The following is a 21,973-nucleotide window of genomic DNA, read 5'->3' as shown; positions in this document are numbered from 1 at the left end:
TCTAAACCAATGCTACTCCAAAATGGGGTTCCCAGATCAAGCGTGCTAGAAATTGGGACATCCCACATCTTTGCACTCTTGGCTCACCACGCGTTGGATGGAAGGCTGATTGTATAATTATCCAAATTTATACAAAGTAAAGGGATCTCTATGTATAGGTGATGGTAAAGTTAAAGGTAAAGGTTTCCCTTTGACATTAAGTCTAGCTGTGTCCGACTCTGGGGGGTGGGGCTTATCTCCCTTTCTAAGCCAAAGAGCCAGCATTGTCTGTAGACACCTCCTAGGTAATGTCGCTGGTATGACTGCATGGAGTGCCATTACCTTCCCACTGAAACAATATCTATTGATCTACTCACCTTTGCATGTTTTCAAACTGCTAGGTTGGCAGAATCTGAGGCTAACAACAGGAGCTTACCTAGCTCTCCAGACTTGAACCAACCTTTCAGTCAGCAAGTTCTGTAGCTCAGCGGTTTAACCTACTGCGCCACTGGAGGCTCCGTTGACAGAAATACCCTATATACCCATGAAAAAAATCTAGAAAAACTGTGTCAAGTTATCTATCTATGAAGACCTTCCCTAGAGGTCTTTAAAAAGAACCTTAAAACCTGGCTCTTCCGCTGCGCCTTTGATGAGTAGGTATATAATCCCACATGATTGCTCTGCTTCAAAGTTCTGTCATTGGAGTATACATCCCCCCTCATGGGAAAGCTTCCTTCCACAACTCCCGCTGGAATGAGCCCTCCTCCGTAAATGATCTGCTTCCCTTTTTTATCTCACCCGACTTTTAAATTAGTTTTAATCAGTTTATCCTCTTGATTACTACATGTTGCCCGCCCATTATTATTGTGCCTGTGCATATTTTTTATTTTTCATATTGTTATGTATTCATGTGTTTTATTTAACTATGATGTTATTGTTTATTGTTTGTGTTTTCGGTTTGTGTTTTTGGTTTTCTTTATTGTAACTGTTATTTGGGCTTGGCCTCATGTAAGCCGCTCCAAGTCCCCATTGGGGAGATGGTGGCAGGGTAACAAATAAAGTTTTTTTATTTTATTATTATTATTATTATTATTATTATTATTATTATTATTATTACCGTACCATTAGTCTTATTTTAAAAAGCATCCATCTCTTTCTCTGAATAGAGTGGTTAAAGGCAAGAATGTAGTCCATCCTGGGAGGATCTAAAAATAAGCACTAAACCCCTCTACCCCACCGTTGTGATGCCACTTCTGGCCTTTTTTAATGTGGGGGCAGGAGAAATGATCCTGGTGACAAGGGGCAGCTGCCTCCCTGAATTAGAATTGGTGTTTTCATCTCTCCATAGAATGACTCTTGACTTATCCATGGGTCACCTTATACATGAGTACACACTCACTCCCATTCTATATATATGGCCAATAATTTCATCAGAAAGAAAGGTACTACATCAGTGGTTCTCAACCTGTGGGTCCCTGATGTTTTGGCCTTCAACTCCCAGAAATCCTAACAGCTGGTAAACTGGCTGGGATTTTTGGGAGTTGTAGGCCAAAACACCTGGCGACCCACAGGTTGAGAACCACTGTCTTAGGCAATATAACTACCAAGTGTCTGGCACTCTCACTAACGTTGAAGTTCCTTCATTACTTCTGTACTTCATGATCCTTTTTCAAGGGAAGTGCGAGCAGTCCTGAGAAACCACTGCACTAGATAAACTAATGTTTTCCCCAAAAATGTTAGTCATGACCTTTTCAAAGGAAACTGGCCATGCATGTATTCTGGCTTCCTGTATCTCTATATCAGCCTTTCAAAATAAAACTGGGCATGAGATAAATCAGAAAGACATTCTCGACAGCAATACATCTAAATTCTACTTTCCAGAGCATTTCTAGCAAGATTTCCACGTATAACTTCACAAAGAACTGCCAAGAATTACCTGAGGGAAAACAGGTAGCTGTACATCTTGAGAGAATAGTAAATTTAAAATATGTGTGTACTGTTAAAGCCTTGTGATTTAAAAGAAGCTCTAAATGAAATTGCTACTACTAAAATAATAAATGTTTCTCTTTGTGAAATTTGGTAGGAAGGACAGCCTATGAAACAAGTCAGGTACTTCACATTTTTCATATACTAGAACATTTTTGACAGGACTTGAGATTGCTATTTGCAAAGAAAAATCCTCTCATGTTTTCCACATCCATTACATTCATGAAAATGACTATTGCAAAAGCTATTTAGGAAAGGAGGGAAAAGAAAGAAAATGGTGCAAGGAGTACTTCAATTACTCAGCTTAGTTCTGAAGTACATTAGTTCTTTTCACAACAGAGCTGAGGTGTTTTTCAAGAGTTTATCAAGCCTTCTGAATATCAAAACCATTAGTAATTTGCAAGGGATTCTTCTAAAAACATGAGCAATAGCAAGTTTGTCACTAAATCATAAGAGCTGTAATGAAGATGCAACTAAAAGAGTTTCATATCTTGAATCATTACTCTAGGCTGTTAGAAAATTGAAAACTAACTATAATGTAACAAAAGGTGCAGAGCGGAAGTTTCAAATCAATACCATATTATTTTTGCAAACAAAAATGCATCTTTGCATATCGCATCTGCCTAAAATGCAGGAAAGAAAATTGCATTGAAACGTCAGGCCCCTTTTACACCGCCCTATATCCCAGGATCTGATCCCAGATTATCTTCTTTAAACTGGATTATATGAGTCTCCACTGCCAAATAATCTGGGATAAACAGATAATCTGGGATCCGATCCTAGGCTATAGAGACAGCGTGGAAGGAGCCTCAGAAGCAGTCTGTTAGGTTCCCTAACCTTTTCAGAAAGAATTCTGATTCTCAGGAAGGTTTTAAGCAGAGGAGGGGGGAGCACTCTATGTTTCTTAAGATAACACAAGTACTAATCTTAATTACTAATAACATCAATAAAGAATTTAACACCGTTCTCGAAAGTTATTTGCACAAATCAAAACATTCAGCAATTATGTTTTAAAGCACATAGTGATGTCCAAGTGAGAGTTCTTGTCCAAGTTAGAGTATCTGTTCTATTACTACTTTATATTAATATCCAAACCTTCCTCCAAGGTAGTTGAGGGCATCTACTCTATAGTTATAATCTTATCAAGCAAGCTATATCTAGGAAAATGGCTCTTTATTTTCAAAAAGGGATGCCATTATTTATTTGTAATATGCCGTCTTCCCTTCATTAATGTGATATAGTTTTTAAAAAATCATTTGACTTGTTATAATGTTGACATAACATTAAGATCAGTGTTCCTATAAACCTTGCTCCCCCCCCCCCCCCGAAAAATAACAACTAATTATTTTGTTAAAATGGAACCAATGGCACCAATGTCAGAATTATGACACCATTCCTCATAAACATTTTGAAAGGCAGGATCTCAGAAGTAGCACAGGAAATGTCAATTCCTAGTCAATTCCTGGCACAACAACAGAATTGGATCTATATTAGATGTCACAATGTGCTATTCAAAATACATGATTTCTTTTTTTTAAAAAAAGAATTATGTTTATAATCCTGTGTTTTTAGTTGCTTTGAGTTTCCTGTAAGAGAAGAAAGCAGGATATAAATGAATACCATCATTATCTTTTTCGAGTTCAGCACTGGACTTGCTTTCTAAATGATTTGATTAAATGCAACCCAAACACAAAGTGCAGAGAGGGGTGCATTAACTTATGGTAGTCTTGCTTACCTGTTGTCATTGTGTTAAGTGTGTTCACTCTGAATATTTCCAATACAATTCTCCGATACTCAACACAGTTTAGGGAAGAAGAAGAAAGAACAGGAAGAAAGAAAAGAAAAAAATGCCTAAGTGAAATAGCATAAGAAGTGTGGAGGTGGAGTGCGGGTTCTTACCTGGAATTGGCTGCTTTAAGGTCACAGAAGTGGGTGAACAAAGCTTTCACTACATCATTGCAGACAACTTTAACTACATCAATATGACTGAGCCTTTGCCGCAGCTGCTTGGCAACTTCCCAGAAGTCTTCCAACAGCAGGTGATACAGTTGTCCCTCATCTCGGCTAAGATGCCCATACCAAGACAAAATGTAATCTCTGTAGCTATAGTCAAACACTGGGGAAAAAATACCAAAGGTGATGTGGTGGGATTCAATCAGGAATCATTGTTCTTTTCTTTTCTTTTGAGATTATCTTACTAACAATTCCTGAAAAATATTTCTGTTGGGTTGCTGTGAGTTTTCTGGGCTCCTGGAACATGGCCATACAGCCTGGAAACTCACAGGAACCCAATGACTGTGGCCATGAAAGCCTTCGACAACACAATATTTCTGTTATTTTCCCTTTAAAATTTACATTCTCTCTCTCTTTGAAAAAATGAGACATGTAATGTTGAAGTACAAAAGAAAACACTGATTGTAAGTAAGATTACTAGAGTTCAACAAGGAAAAGCCTGTATGTAGATTTAGTCAGTCAGCCGCCTGAACAGAAATCCCAAGTGGCTGCCTAGTATTACAAGGAGGGTTGCCAGATTTCAGATTTTAAAACTAGAGAAAGTTCCTATAACTCTAATGGTTCTGTAAATGAGCGAATTTCAGCAGCTGCTGAATGTTCTAGTTGCGTGACAAGCAATCTCTACTGAGTTATTGTAGGTTTTTCGGGATATAGGGCCATGTTCTAGAAGCATTCTCTCCTCACAACCTGAGGATGCCTGCCATAGATGCAGGTGAAACGTCAGGAGAGAATATTTCTGAAACATGTCCATATACGTAGCCCGAAAAACCTACAATAACCCAGTGATTCTGGCCATGGAAGCCTTCAACAATACAGATCTCATGGCAACAATTATGGAGACAAAGACATCTTTAAAAACTTATCAATATGGGTTAAAGAAAATTATTACAAGTTAACATGGAAATATTACCTAACACCAGTAAGAATAGCAAATATAAATAAAAACTATTCAAAAAATTGCTGGAGAGGATGTCAAGAATCAGGAACATATATACACATGTGGTGGCAATGTAAATATGTAAATAAATTTTGGGGGAAAGTATTTAGAGAAATAGAAGATATAATGAACATTAAAATAGAAAGAAGTCCTAGTATAGCCTTATTATCATTATATAATAATAAACAATTGAAAAAAGAGGATAAAGATGTGATAACAAATTTGTTAACAATAGCAAGACTGCTTATAGCAAGGAATTGGAAAAAAGAAATAAATATACAAATAGAGGAGTGGTACAAGGAAGTATGGAAATTGGCAATAAATGATAAGCTGACATGTATATTAAAAGTTAAAAGAGGTATATGGAAACAAAGTGATTTTGATGATGTATGGAGAAAATTTATTGAAAAAGGATTAAAAAATAAAGAAGGAAAATTACCTCCACAAGAAGAATTGAAATTTTGGACAAGTGATATGTAAAAGCTGTGGCTTGGGGGGGGAAGCACGGCAGTGAGGGTTAGAAAAAACGTATAAGCAGAAAAATAACACTAGATACCAAAGTTAAAAAAAGAAAAAAAAACCCAATACAGATCTCTACTGAAATTCTCCATTCTACACAACCACAGGAGCCCCCTATAGTTTTCACTCTGGCAACCTTAACTAGTTAGAAGTGAATGATGCAGTACATCTATCAAACACCATTTCGCAACATCTCAAAAATGGGGTTTATTAATTTGTTTGCATATAGTGAGAATTTAGCAAAAGTTCTGGGGAAAAAACAAGATAATTGAGGACGTGATAGTTGATTATATATAATTAGAAAAAATATATGTTCTTAATTGCTACTATGAAAAAAAAATCAGTATCCCAATACTAGAAAACTAGTAGAAGGCCCACAACACAACAATAGCTAAACAGCTTTCAGGATAAAGTTTAGTACATTATACTATAACATGTTATGTATAATATGTGTAACATTTGAATAGGAAGGAAAAATGAATATAGCTAATAAACTCATAGCAGCTTGGGATCTTTTTTTAAACACTCTGAAATTTAGAAATGAGATATAATATTATCACATCAACTTTTGTAGACAAATAAGGATAATATTCTGAAATAATTCTTTTACTTTTAGTTCTGGAATTTACTTATTCAATCATGCTGTAAATTTTGTGTTGCTTTGTTTTGTTTCCTAGTAGAAACACGTAGCATCCACAACAGTTTCCCAGTTATGAGTTGAAACCACTTCACATCAATTTGGCTCTCAAATGTATACATATATACATTCAATTCATCTACAAATGTATATCTTGATTACACTCTCAAATAATTTTGTATAATAAGAACTCTCAATTGGGAAACTGTTGTGGATGCCATATGCAATGCACTAGGACTATGGAGAAGCCCCACTTGGCTATGAAAATCTCATGAGTAACTTTGGGTAAATCTCACTCTCTCTGCCTTATAGGGTGGCAAAAGCCCCCCTCTTAACAAATCTTGCCAAGAAACACCTTAGGATCACCATAAGTTGGAAACTACTTAAAGGCACAACAATTAACAAGGTAGCATTAAAAGAAACACTTGAGTTTTTATTGTAATATAACTCATACACTACAGTGGAGTACTGGGAATGAAAACCTTCCATTAATAATTTATTATCTTCTGGTCTCAACCCAGAGATGGACAACTTTGATGAGTCTGGAGTCCAATTTCTGGCCAAACCTGCTAAAGGCTGCACCATCACTTTACTGGGCCACTGAAATTCAGTGGTAAATTATGTTATATTTCAATTGCAGATTTCACAAAGTGCTTTACAACAAAATTTTGCAATCTGCCACAAAATTTTGGGAGCGGTTTCAGGAACTCGGAATGCAAGAACAGAATTGGTGGGAACACGTGGCTTTGAGATACGCACTGTCTACCCAGTACTGCATAATCTTTAAAGACTTACCTTCTTTCAGAGCTTTGTCCATGTTATGAGAAATCACCACTCTCCTTGACTGAACAGTTTCATGTGCGTTTCCAAGTAAAAGATTCTAGAAGAAAGAAAAAACATACGCATACCCCTAAGTGCACATAAAAGCAAGAGAGTTTGTTTACTAGATCTGGAACAGTCCACAATGTCTGAAATACAGAGCTAAATTTTATGTAGAAATTACCATCATTAAACTGGAATTTTCCTTCAAAATGTTGCCAAAAACCTGAGCCAAGCTTCCAACTCCAGACTTGCTCAACAACGATTAATCTTGCAGATTACAAATATGCATATTATGTAAACTGAAGAGTCAAGATTTATATTTTATTAAAGTAAATGGGTAAAGTTTGACCAGGAAATGGTCAACATTTCACAATGTCTTCTTCAGTTAAACAGGTCTATTCTAGGTGGGACTGAGACTGGTTTAAAACCAACATACCTTTTAAGAAAAGATAAATGCAACATTACAATCAAAATGACTAAATGCAAGTAACTATATGCTATAAAACACATGAAAAGCAAACATGTATTCTCTTTCATTCAATTAAAATTACTGATTATAGCAGTGGTTCTCAACCCGGGGTCCCCATGTTTTTGGCCTACAACTCCCAGAAATCCCAGTCAGTTTACCAGCTGTTAGGATTTCTGGGAGTTGAAGGCCAAAAACATCTGGGAACCCCAGGTTAAGAACCACTGGATTATAGTAATTCTAACTCAGTGGTTCTCAACCTGGGGTCCCCAGATGTTTTTGGCCAACAACTCCCAGAAATCCCAGCCAGTTTACCAGCTGTTAGGATTTCTGGGAGTTGACGGCCAAAAACACCTGGGGAACCGAGGTTGAGAACCACTGTTCTAACCACTTATCTCAAGGGGCAGTTAAATGTAATCTGGGATACTCATGGCTTCTCTGTTCAATTTTTTGGTTGTTCAATTTCTGACAACCACAATAGTGTGTGAACACCAACTGGATTGGGACCAGAGGCTGGAATGAGAGAGAGAAGTGAATCCAGGTATGTTTCCTTGTTCCTTCCCAACACACGATCATCAGTCTATCAATTCTAACAACTTCAATCATCTTTGCACTGAGAACAGAGGAGATTATCTAGCAGAACATCAACCTTCCTAAAGACAATAGATCCCATTTGATCTTGAAAGCTAAGCAGGGACTTCTCTGGTTAGGATCTGGATGAGAGACCACAAATGAATACCAGGTGCTGTACACTAAATGCTCCTCTGTTCCTAAGACCTAAGTGCATGAACATATGAAAATCAGTAGTCTTTCAGATATTCCAGTCTTAAGTTATTATGGGCTTTAAAGTCAAATTTTCAAAGCATGCCCTTTCCCCAAAAACGTTTTCAAACACTCAGCACAAAAAGACAAAACGAGAAGCAAATTTATTCCAGCCTCTTGATTTTTTTATGGCAGATGCTACAGGGGAAAATAAACCAATTAACAAACCCATCAATAGTTTCTGGAGCACTATGAGGAAGTTAGAACTGGAATGGAGCCAGGAACATAAAGGACATAATGATCTTCGAATGTCCAGACAAAATTTTCTGCTTCAATATAGGCAGAGATTAAAAACCCAGCTGCACAAGAAGCAATTTCAGATGAGTCACACAAGCTTAATATTCAATATTGAGTCAATTAATATTCTTCACCAGGAATCCAACTATCTCAAGATGTCAATTAATGTCCAGTTCAACTTTGATAATGAAAAACCATTGCTCTTGGTAGCATTTTAATATTTGTTATCTAACTGTTATTTTAGGATATGTGATTGCTACTGAACCATCTATCCCCCAGTGCAATAGCCAAGGCAATTTATAACCTGGCTTAAAAATCCAATATACGAGTAAGTCTTTTCCCTTAGCATTCAACCTTTTCATTAAAAAAAAGAAAACCTTTAACTAACTAGTTTCCCATTACGAATTAATTGGAAAACCATAGTTACCACTTCCAGAGTAAGTCAGGGTATTAAACAGTTTGAAATTGCATCAATACCTTGGGCTTGGCTTATTCCAAATATAATAACTACAGTTTCCTATTTCAGACAATATATATATATATATGTGTGTGTGTGTGTGTGTGTGTGTGTGTGTGTGTTTTAAAAAATATTTTCTTAAAAATACGTTGGCATTTCATCAATTAGGAAAAACACATTCTCAATGGAAATACACAACAAATCTAAACAGCATGTACATCTGCAGTAGAATTGTTTAAAATTGTTTCCTTCTTCATCCGCAAAAATGTGCTGGACCATTACTTAAAGATAACAATTACCAGGAAGTACACATCAGGCCTCAATTATGCTGATTCTCACTTTACACTGAAACTGATCCATTAATAAAGACCACTTAACAGTTTTAAAATATATTGTCAAAGGCTTTCATGGCTGGAATGACTGGGGTGTTGTGTTGTTTCTGGGCTGTATGGCTGTGTTCTAGCAACATTTTCTCCTGGCATTTTTCTTACATCTGTGGCTGGCATTTTCAGAGGACGCCAGCCACAGGTGCAGGCAAATGTCAAGAGACAATGCTGCTACAATACAGCCATACAGTCTGGAAACCACACAATACCCCAGTTTTTAAACCAGCAAGGCCAAAACTGAAAAACTATTAATTTATTTCAAATAGCAAGGAAACTGTGGCCAATGTACTAATATGGATGAGATGTGTGGGCTAGTAATTAAAACCAACCTTTACAGAAAAAAACCATAATCTAGTGATATATATACTACAATGGCCAATACCCATTTTGTTGCCTCAAATTTTAGACCTGTTTCTGCATATATCTGACCTACTGATTCCAAAAATTGGACAAGTTTTCCCCTATCAGCTCTATTTTTGAGATACAGAACATATGCTATATCCCGGTCTTCATCTGATCACACAGAGAAAGTCATGATAACCATATCTAAGAAACTAGAGCGGGTACGGTCTACCCAGTGCAATTTTCTGAATCACCCCCCTCCAAATAACCTAAACATCAAGACACCAGGAATTTGGAGGGGGGGGGGTTGCTGTACTATATGGTGGGATAGACATTCTATCCTTTGTTTCCCACTTGTTTTCAGAAACATCTCAGCTGAAGAAATATGAAGAGCTCAAAAGTCTGCAAACCATTTGTGCCCTTTGAGTTTGCCTAGTAATAAATATGTATTATATGTAATAAACATATTATAAAAATTATGAACCTTTGATTTCTCTCCCTTTATTTGAAAAGCCACCCACCATAAATATCCACAAATAAATCACTGAAAAAATAGATCACTAAAGTGTATCTCCACATAAACTTTATTAGCAAATGAAGAATTATTTATTTTATTTATTTTATTTATTTACAGTTCTTATATTCCGCCCTTCTCACCCCGCAGGGGACTCAGGGCGGATTACAGTAAACACATATATGGCAAACATTCAATGCCAGTTTGACAAACAACATTTAACAGACAAAGGCTATTTAACCTTTTTTTTTTCTGGCCGCCAGGGGAGCTGCTGCTTTTCATCGTCCATCAACGACACCGATGAAGTTCTTCCGCATTCCACATTCCCCAGAGTCTTCTTTCTTTATGGCCTCATAAATTAGTTAAATTTAGCCTCCCACACAAGGTGGTGCCTTATTTTCCTACTTGACAGATGCAACTGTCTTTCGGGTTGCAAAGGTCGACAACGGGCTACACAATGGCTGGACACCCACTCCAGCCCGGGCTGGCTTCGAACTCATGACCTTTTGGTCAGAGTGATCTTAATGCAGCTGACACTCAGCCAGCTGCGCCACAATCCCGGTGTGCAGCTCGGTCTTTAGCAGCTCGGTCTTTAATAATTCAAAGAGTAACACTCCTCAGGACTGCTAACAGCAAGTACCTGGGGATTACAGCAAGATTTACTTTCTGGAAGCAAAGGTTCAACAAAGGGCCCTTCCAGACAGGCTCTCTATCCCAGGATTTGATCCCAGGTTTTCTGTTTATCCCAGATTATCTGGCAGTGCAGACTCACACAATCCTGTTTAAAGCAGAAAACCTGGGATCAGAACACAGATATAGGGCCTGTCTGGAAAGGCCCAGAGTGCATGCAATAGAAAGCACTTGGTGGCACATGCTTTGAATTTCTTTACATAATAAAATAAACAACTGACTATTCAATCCCTACTTTGCATGAAGTTGATAGTCTCAAAGATCAAATAAAATCTCCTGTGTTTGATAAGTTGAATGAATGCAAATATTGCAGTGTAACAAACCCTGTTGTCAAGAGGGAATGTTAAAGGCCAAGGGCATTGATGAATGGTTTGATAACTAGCCAATTTATCTGATTTTGCCTTCAGATAACATTATTCTTCCATGAAATTTCACACTAAAACTGTGACACAACAAATCTGTGACAGTTTTCCAGATTTTTAAATAAATATATATGTATATAAATATCGCAATACAGGGGAGAGTGAAAGAAATCAAGCTCTATGCCTGATGCAGATACCAACTCAGCACAAATTTGATTGGTATACAAACAGTAGCACTTGTCAGCTTGAATTGCCAGACAAGTTTTTGCTCTGTTCACAGTAACTGCAGCCAATATTTCACGAGGCTGTCACATTCAGCAGCCTCTCAACACCTAAGAAAAGGCAAACTATGAAATAAGGAGATGCAGTTGACTGGCTATTCACTACCACTGTCAACAATAATCGCATAACATGAGTAACGAAACTACAGTTAGCATATGAACAAACCTAGGCAAACCATACATAATAAAGGCATGGCAATCCTGTAGACTCCAAACTTCCCAGCATTCACAAAACTCAATTTATACTCTCTCATCTAATTACAGAATAACCAAAGGACTGTATCCAAAGTTAAAGCACTCTATCTTACATTGCCATCTATCCTTGCTGTTGTCAATTGAGTAATGCACTTTATCCATCAGCCCTATCCCCACAATTGATTTGCACCAGTCCGTCCACCCATGCCCAGTAAATGACCATTATTGCAGGTTAATTGGTTGTTGGTTGATGTTTGCTTTCATATTTTGTTATGTTATTTTATTTTGTTTTATGCTGTTGTTTATGTATTTTAATATGTTGTATTTTTACTATGAGATGATCGGGCTTGTCCCCATATAAGCCGCCCCAAGTCCTTTAGGGGAGATAGAGGCAGGGTACCAAAAAAACCCTGCCTTACAAGCATAGGTGAAGGCATCTGAATGAAGAATTCATAAAGAAATGTTCCTCTCTCATTCATCACACTAATAATTTTCCAGTAGTTATGATTCCTGTATAGGATTGCATATACAATGATATGCAAGACACACATGACTCTTCTGGGTCTCAAATACACCAGATTTGGAATAATCACAGCAAATCAGCTCTATTTGCTATTTGACAGAAGTGAGTGAAAAGGGGTATTTTGCATGAAACCAATTTAATGGGCCAACAGTTGGGTTTGTGGCTTACTTGATGTCCCCTCTTTGTAAGCAGCATTAATCTCTCTTTGGTTATACTACTGAGTTGCATGATTCAATTTCTAATCATGGTTAATGTTGTGTATTTTTACTGCTTTTCTTATCTGAATTTGTTCTCTGCACTAAGAGAGACACAAATGGCTCATGGTCGAAGTGAAGAGAGAGGGCTTAGCAAAACAAAACATGTCTAGGATGGCGCTACACAGACACAAAACGCAGGGCCAATTTGGTGTACTGCAAAGAGATCAGGAAAGCATAGAGCCAGGATAAGCTGAGGCTTCCAAGAGATGTTAAAACAACAAGATCGTTCTTTGATGATCTTAGAAACAAAGTGATGATAAAGGATGTGTGTCTTCTACTACAAGTAGACTTATTCAACCTGGAGCAAGTTCCCCCCCCCCCCTGCCCCGTGTCAGGAGCGACTTGAAAAACTGCAAGTCACTTCTGGTGTGAGAGAATTGGTCATCTGCAAGGACATTGCTCAGGGAGACCCAGATGTTTTACTATCTGATGGGAGGCTTCTCTCATGTCCCCAAATGAGAAGCTGGAGCTGACAGACGGAAGCTCACCCCGCTCCCCGGATTTGAACTGCTGACCTTTCAGTCAGCAGTCTTGCTGGCACAAGGGTTTAACCCATTGCACCACCAGGGACTCCTACCTGGAGCAAGTGATATGTGGGAATATATAAGGATATGGTTCGAAACCATCTAGCTAGATGACTTATGAGCTCAAGTTTAAATCTGAAGTCAAATTAATTGCATCCTCAAACACTGAAGAACTTCTGGATCCTAAGCCACTGCTTGTAAACTCTGAGAATTTTTGGTGAATAGGAGATATACGAGGAGACTGCACCCGGTATTCTCATCTTTACAAAAAGGAAACATGTGAGTGGAGGAAACAGACCAGCCTAATGCCAATACAAGGCAAAATTCTAAAATAATTACCAAGCAGTTGCGATTAAAAAAAAAGGAAAATCAATGTATAGAAACCAACCTATTTGTCAAGAGTAAATCACACAACTCATCTTCCTCTTTTTCTTACTGAATTACTAGCTAGATAGGTCATGGGAATGTTGTGAATATGGTATGTCTTGATTTAGGCAATTTTTTCTCACAAAGTTTCCAATGACATCCTTGCTGATAAACTGATAAAATGCAGTTGGGCTAAAAATACAGTTAGATGGATCCACTGTACAATGAGCAATCATGAGTGGAAATTACTAGGATAACATTCTACGTCGATGTCATAGAGTTGTCCATACCTTTATTTCAGTGTTTCTCAAACTGTGCTCATCCAGGTGTTTTGGACTTCAGCCCCAAGAAATCCCAGCCAGCTTTCCAGGTGTTAGGAATTGTAGGAGCTGAATTCCAAAACATATGGAGGAGCACCATTTGTGAAACTCTGCTTTATGCTGTTGATTTCTTAAAAATAAATACCTAATTGAGATTATTGGAGGGTTGCCCCACTTATATGCTTATGTGCATGTGTCCACTGGAAATTCTAGAAATTCCTAGGGAGGTGTCCTCTATATGGCAGAAGTTGACTACAGTGTCACGCTGGAGGACCTAAAAGTTAGTAAAGTTTCATCAAATCCACAAATAATCAAATCCACAAAAGTTAAACTTGCAAAAGTTTGGAGGGCCAACTGTATCTATATAAATAGATATTAGAAACTAATAAATACACAGTTACAGGATGGAGATTATCTGACTTGGTAAAACATATCTAAAATTGCCTTAGGTGTATTAGTAGAACAAAAAATGAGGATGAGTAGGCACTGTGATGCAGCAACTAAGAAACTAAGGCAATCTTGTATTCTATTTGCAAATGTATAGCATCCAGGTCACAGTCAGGAAGTAATAGTTCCCATCTACATTACTTCATTTGCATTTGGAACAATATGTCCGGTTCTGGAGGTAATAATGCAAAGGACACTGATAAAGAACAAACAAGATGTTGTGTAGTACGAAATCAGATCTTATAAAAATAGTCAAAGGAACAGGGTATGTTTAGTCTGGAGAAAAAAAGATTAAGTGGAAACATAAAAGTGGTTTTCAAACATCTAAAACCCTATGAGAAAAAAGATACAGCAGCATTATTCAAGTGTAAGTTTACTCTAGATTGAACTAAATTTAATTTGAAATAACTACATAGGAGAATGGGTAAACTAAGGATTTCTATTTCGCTTCTTTAAAAAATGTCATGTCAAAGATTGCCATGTAGGACAAAATCTTGAAGCTCAAGGGAAGAACATGTTCATAGGGAGTTTGCCCAGTTCTGCCCTGCCAGTTCACACAAGCAAAATAACATGGCAGTCAAAGAGTTGATTCCTACAATTTTTTACAGAAACAAATGTTCTTTATTTACTTTGGGTCAATTCTCATTTGAAAAGGTAAATCTGTGCCAGAGCTCTACCTCTTCAGCCTGATTGGTGGAGGGTCACATAGAGATGTGCTTTCTGCATTTTTATTTTAAAGCATCTCTTTACATAGCAATGTAACTATCAAGAAAAAAAACCTGAGCACTTAGTCTTCTACTTGCAGGGAGAGCTGTGAGAATTTGTTTTGTTTTTGGATGGACAAGCCTTCCACTTTGCAAGCTGTTTTTCTGCAGCAGTACACTTCAGAAGAAAGTTTGCCATTTCAGTGAAAACAAAACTCAGACAGTGGAATATCATTAACATTCTGCACAACTCTGGCACCTTTCCTTATATCTATTACGTCTTATATTTCTAGTTTCAACCCAAAGAGCTACAACAAAACAGAGGAAAGCTTCGCCTCAAAAATGCAAAAAGGACCTGAAACATACAGGCACCTGAGGCAGGAAATGTAAATGTTATCTCAGGGCAACAACGAACAGTTTCACTACCCTTGAATGGTACCCATTTCTGTTCATATAGTCAGAGACTGAAAAGAGCAATTAGACACATCTTCACAGTGCTGGCACTTTTCTCCTTGTCTCAGCCACTTTCCTTTGTACTTCCTGTTTTATTTAGTTTGGAAACCTGAAACCAGGGATATCTGAGTTATGTATTTGTACTTTTCTTTGGGAACTTTCTGGCTAAATGTTGAATCTCTAAAGTCTTTGGTACAACAACTGCATAAATAAAACAGCCTCTATTAAAATGAAACAATTGAATAAGGAGAAGAACGAAATGCTGAACACTATAGTAGTTTGTTTCAGACTGGGATCATATTTCAGCACTCTCTGGAAGAACGTAGCAAATTGATGGGGTTATGGTACTGAACTGAACCAGCACCCAAAATGTATTTTTAATCCTACTTTGAACTGTACTGAATTTTCCACACTTTGCAATTTTGGGTCCTGGAACCCAAACAACCGGAGCAAGTGCACTGTCACTTCCTAGGCAAAAACATGATTTCTGCATAATTCAACAGGAAATAAGGTGCTAAGTTGCTTAAGAACCCCTACTTATCTTCTCCAAGTAGCCAGATTTCATTTTTCTATTCTCTGTAAGCCCTGCATAAGGCACTTCTAATCTTGATTATAGTTTTATATGAGATTTCATTTTAAAAGAAGAGATGCCAAGATTCAAGCAAACCAGAACTTTGAACTCCTAGCTCTCAATAGTCGTTGGAGTGCAAAGTTGGAGGGAAATCACACTCTACAGCCTCTTCCACACAGCTGAATAAAATCCCACATAAAATCTGCTTTTAACTAGAATATATGGCAGTGTGGACTCAGATAACCCAGTTCAAAGCAGATATTGTGGGATCTTCTGCCTTGATATGGCTGTGTAGAAGGGCCCTATATGAGCTCAGAGGCAATTTAATCCTGATTTTAAGGGGTACGGCTACACTGGAGAAGGTAAGCAGTTTGAACTCAATGTAGAGCATAGAAGTTGCCATTTGATGTGGTTTTTTGTATGCTCTGGCAAAGAGCAGTGGTACCTCATCAAAGAAGCATGCAACCTCTGAAATGCCAATTCATTTATTTAAAGCCACCTAATTGAGAATGTAATAGCACAATTCCCAAGATCCCATAGCATTGAGCCTTTAAAACCCTAGACTTTTTCAAGTCCTGGGTACTTGACCGACCAGATCCTCTTGTACGAACCTGCCTGGACCCTGAGATCTTCAAAAGAGGCCCTTCTCTTGGTCCCACCTCCATCTCAAGCTCGTAAGGGATTCAAGTTGGTTTACAACAGATGTCGGCAAACATTAAATGCCGTGATAAGTTGAACAAGGACAAAAACAACCAACCCCCAAATCCCAAAAACAAATCCTCATCTACATCAAAAAATAATAACACATTATCTAAACTTAGATGGCAAGCATAATAAATGTACAATTTCACTACTAAGACTTTGGGAGGCAAAATGGGAATCTAAACAAAACAAGATAAAGATAACATTTAAAATTTCTTTACAACCAGCAGCTAGAGCAGGCATGGAGAAACTTCAGCCTTTCAGGTGTTTTGGACTTCAACTCCCACAATTCCTAACAGTGGGAGTTGGAGTCCAAAACACCTGGAGGGCCAAAGTTTGCCTATGCCTGGTGTAGATCCATGCGATGACTCGGGAGACCAGAGTTTGAATAACCACTCTGGCTGAATCTACACTGCCCTTTATCCCAGGATCTGATCCCAGATTATCTGCTTTGAACTGGATTATATGAGTCTATACTGCCAGATAATCAGGGGTAAACAGATAACCTGGGATCAGATCCTGGGTTATGGGGCAGCCTGAAAACGTGGTTGTTCCAGTGTGCCTTCCCAGAATAGGAGAACTCTCAGCAATATGCCCTCATAATGCACTTTAACACTGACAGGATGGATTGTTGTTCCCTCGTTTCTCTCTGAAAAATCCTATCCAGTTATATTTTTACCTGTTCATGTCAGCATATTTTCAATTTTAATCTATTACATTTGTCCCAGCCATTTTAAAGCTGTTTATATGTCACTATTGATAGTTGTTTTGTTATGTGATTCATATGATTTGTATTTTATTGATTATTTATTAATGTTGTGTTATTGATGTTGTTTGATGTATTTTGGGCTTGGCCTCATGTAAGCCGCACTGAGTTACATGGGGAGATGGTAGAGGGGTGCAAATAAAGTTGTTGTTATTATTATTATTATTATTATTATTATTATTATTGTAGATCCAGCCACAGTGAGCAACCCTTAGGTTAGTGGTTCCCAAACTTATTTGGCCTACCCCCTGGAAATCGATTTTTCTAAATCTTCTCTTCTTTCTTGTATGCTTTCACCACCCCCTTACAGTTATTCATCGCCCCCAAATGCACCTGTGGCCATTACTGCCCCCCCCCCCGATTGCTGCAGCACCCACCAGGGGGCGGTAACGCCCACTTTGGGAATCACTGCCTTAGGTAGAGGGCTGAAGTTTGCCCATGTCTGATCTAAGGAGTAGAGGTGGGGGCCCTCCATTTAGAAAGCAGTGGCATAAAGCAATGTCCTTGTATACATAGACTCATAGAATCATAGAGTTGGAAGAGACCTCATGTGCCATCCAGTCCAACCCCTGTCAAGAAGCAGGAAAACTACATCAGAACCACCCCCGACAGATGGCCATCCAGTCTCTGTTTAAAAGCTTCCAAAGAAAGAGCTTCCACCACACTCCGGGGTAGAGATAAAACGGGGCTTGAGCATCCACGGATTTGGGGTACCGATCTAGGGATGCCCTATTAGCCATATTATATTACTATATTATTATTATTATTATTATTATTATTATGATACTGTTCTAAGAAATAGATTTCTAAGATGTACAGAGATACTCACAGGAACACCTCAGGAAGCAAGAGTCCAAAACCGCAGGCTAAAACCTGCAACCTTAAGCCATGGATGATACCGAATGAGAGACTCCCCCCTGGGTACACAGAAGACTGGGCAACTTGGAAGGTGCTGAACAGACTGCACTCTGGCACCACAAGATGCAGAGCTAACCTTAACCTATCAAGACATTTAGTATAATGCCAGGTTTTTAAACTTTGTGTTTTTTTAAAAAAATACATTCCAACTGCACCCTCAGTTTGCTTCTGATACAAAAAGTAAAAAAATATTATTGTTGTTCATTCGTTCAGTTGCTTACGACACTTTGTGTCCTCATAGACCAGCCCACACCAGAGCTCCCTGTTATTATTATTATTATATATTATTAATATTATTATATTCTATTATTCTATGATATATGATATATTATTATTATTATATTATATTATTCTGATATATATACATACACACACACATATATATATATAATATAAATAAAAATGTAATGTTCGTTTGTGGGATTAACAGAACTTAAAAACCACTGGACGAATTGACACCAAATTTGGATACAAGACACCTGACAACCCAATGTATGTCCTTCACTCAAAAAAATTGATTTTGTCATTTGGGAGTTGTAGTTGCTGGGATTTATAGTTCGCCTACAATCAAAGAGCATTCTAAACCCCACCAACAATGGAATTGAACCAAACTTGGCGCACAGTTCTCCCATGACCAACAGAAAATACTGAAAGGGTTTGGTGGACAGTGTCCTTTGGTTTTGGAGTTGCAGTTCACCTACATCCAGAGATCATTGTGGATTCAAACAATGATGGATCTGGACCAAACTCTACACGAATATGTATTGTCAACCTCACTACCTCTGAGGATGCTTGCCATAGATGCAGGCGAAACGTCAGGAGAAAAACTGCCTCCAGACCATGGCCATATAGCCCGGAAAAACCTACAACTCTACACGAATACTCAATATGCCCAAATGTGAACACTGATGGAGTTTGGGGGAAATAGAATCTTGACATTTGGGAGTGGTAGTTGCTGGGATTTATAGTTCACTTACAATCACAGAGCATCCTGAACCCCACCAACGATAGAATTGGGCCAAACCTTTCACATAGAACCCCCATGTGGGCCACAGCAACGCGTGGCAGGGGACGGCTAGTATTATATATATATTTATGATATTCCATTATGCTATGATATAATATATCATATATTATTATTAATATTATTATATTCTATTATTCTATGATGATGATAATATGAGCCAAGCCTCCCGCGGATACCGAGATCCCCATGACAGTCAGTTTAGCCGCGGATACAGAGATCTCCTTTCTATTTCTTTACCTCCGCCGCTTGCAAGAAGGGAGAGTCTCTCCGTTCTCTTCCCAGGTGGCGGCGCTTCCAAGCGGCGAGGAAATCGGGCAGGGGCCGGGGTCGCCTCCGGCTGCGGAGGCCCAAAGCCAGGAGGGCGCCGAGGAGGAAAGATCCGCCGGCGCTGAGCAGGTAGAGGGCGAGGCGGAGCGGGAGCCAGGCCTCTCCTCCTCCTGCTTCTTCTTCTTCGGCCTGGGCTCCTGCGAGCTGCAGGGGGAGGCGGGACGGGGCCAGGAACAGCGCCAGGGCCAGCGCGAGCGCCGAGGCCGCTCCAAGCGCCAGCGCGAGGCGGGAACAGCCGCCGCCGCCGCGAGGGCCCCCTCCCTCCGCTTCCTCCTCCTCCTCCTCCTCGGCGTCTCCCTCCGCGGCCGTGGGGGCCAAGGCGCCGGGCCCTCGCGCTGCCAGGGAGCCGGAACCAGCCGCGGGGCTCCCTCCGGGCTCCGGCTGCCCGCCGGCGGGGTTAACATTCGCAGGGTCGGCCAACATGCTGCTCCGGGAGCCGCCGCCGCGGAGCAGCGCATCGCCCTCGCCGCCGCCTCCTCCTCATCCCCGGCCAGGCAGCCTCCGTCGACGCCGGAGAGGTCTCGCTCTCTCCCTCTCTCAGCGCGCCTCACCGCATCCCCGCTCGCTCGCTCCTCACCTCCGGAAGCCCGCCAGGGAGGAGGAGGAGGGGCCAAGGAGGGAGGAGGCGCCGCCGCCTGAATGACAGCCAGCCATGTGCGCTCCTCAATGACCACTGAGGAGCGGGAGGCGGGGCCCGTGACGTCAGCCGCCCTCTCGCCGGGCTTCCCTTTGGCCCGCCCAGGCGTCAATCACACCCTCTCTGCGCGAGATGGCTCCTCTCCATTCACATAAACACTCCACTGTAGAATGAATGCAGCTTGGCACTACTTCCAAAGCCCCTTCCACACAGCTGTATAAAATCCCACATGATCTGATTTGAACTGAATTATATGGCCCTTCCAACAGCCCTAAATCCCAGAATATCAAGGCAAAAAACAAAATCCCACATTATCTCAGTGTGGACTGAGATAACCCAGTTCAAAGCAGATGTTGTGGGATTTTCTGCCTTGATATTCTGAGGCAGGGGTCCACACACTTTTTAAACAAAGGGCCAGGCCACAGTCCCTCAAACTGTTGGAGGGCCGGATTATAATTTGAAAAAAAATGAATGAATTTCTATGCACACTGCACATATTTTATTTGTAGTGCAAAAAAACACTTAAAAGCAATACAATAATTAAAATGATGAACAATTTCAACAAATATAAAATTATTAGTATTTCAATGAGAAGTGTGGGCCTACTTTTGGCTGGTGAGATTAGATTGTTATTATTGTGCTTTCAAGTCATTTCAGACTTAGGTTGACCCTGACCGAGGGCCGGGTAAATGACCTTGGAGGGCCACATCCGGCCCCCAGGCCTTAGTTTGAGGACCCCTGTTCTGAGCGGCCTTCCACACAACCCTATATCCCAGAATATCAAGGCAGACAATCCCATATTATCTGAATGTGGACTCAGATAACTCAGTTCAAAGCAGATATTGTGGGATTTTCTGCCTTGATATTCTGGGATGTAGGGCTGTATGGAAGGACCTGAGGCCCTTCCACACAGCCCTATATCCCAGAATATCGAGGCAAAAATCCCACATTATCTGTGTATAGACTGAGATAACCAGTTCAAAGCAGATGATGTGGGATTTTCTACCTTGATATTCTGGGATATAGGGCTATATGGAAGGGGCCCTGTGTTATCTGCTTTGAACTGGATTATATGGCCGTGAAGATTGAGGGCCCTTCCACACAGCCCTATATCCCAGAATATCAAGGCAGAAAATCCCACATTATCTGAGTGTGGACTCAGATAACCCAGTTCAAAGCAGATATTGTGGGATTTTCTTCCTTGATATTCTAGGACTGTGTGGAAGGGGCCTGAAGCCCTTCCACAGTTGTATAAAATCCCACATTATCTGCTTTGAACTGGAATATATGGCAGTGTGGACTCAGGGACCTTCCAAACAGCCCTATATCCCAGAATATCAAGGTAGAACATCCGGTAATATCTGCTTTGAAGTGGATGATCTGCCAACCCAGTTCAAAGCAGATACTGCGGAATTTTCTGCCTTGATATTCTGGGTTTTATGGGTGTGGAAGGGCCCTGGATTTCACATAGAGTAGATCCAGAAAGAGATGTCCATAGCATTGAGCAGCCATGGCAGTAAAAATGGCATCAAACTGCATTAATTCTACAGTATAGAAGCAGCCTAAAGCCCCTTCCACACAGCTATATAAAATCCACATTGAACTGCATTGTATGGCAGTGTCGACTCACATAACCCTGTTCAAAGCAGACATTGTGGGATTTTCCGCCTTATATTATGGGTTATATGGCAGTGTGGAAAGGCCTTTAGTCTACACTACCATATAACACAGTTCAAAGCAGACATTGTGGGATTTTCTGCCTTGCTTTATGAGTTTTAGGGCTGTG

At 39.7% G+C, this 21,973-nt stretch overlaps 1 protein-coding gene across 1 annotated transcript in view; it reads right to left on the bottom strand.

Annotated features, from left to right (window-relative positions):
- The window catches only part of SNX25 (sorting nexin 25), a 73,258-nt gene extending 53,087 nt beyond the window's left edge, over positions 1-20,171 (bottom strand). The window contains exons 1-3 of the mRNA XM_060778635.2: positions 19,461-20,171; positions 6,867-6,951; positions 3,865-4,081 (exon numbers count right to left, since the gene is read on the bottom strand). Coding sequence (XP_060634618.2) covers positions 3,865-4,081; positions 6,867-6,951; positions 19,461-19,973 — 815 coding nt within the window. The 5' untranslated portion in view covers positions 19,974-20,171. The remainder of the gene's footprint in view (positions 1-3,864; positions 4,082-6,866; positions 6,952-19,460) is intronic.
- Between the last annotated feature and the right edge of the window lie 1,802 nt (positions 20,172-21,973).

The sequence above is a fragment of the Anolis sagrei genome, chromosome 5 (genome assembly GCF_037176765.1).
Source record: "Anolis sagrei isolate rAnoSag1 chromosome 5, rAnoSag1.mat, whole genome shotgun sequence".
NCBI lineage: Eukaryota > Metazoa > Chordata > Lepidosauria > Squamata > Dactyloidae > Anolis > Anolis sagrei.
Note: the sequence above shows the minus strand (reverse complement) of the source record. Positions and strands in the feature narration are given on the sequence as shown.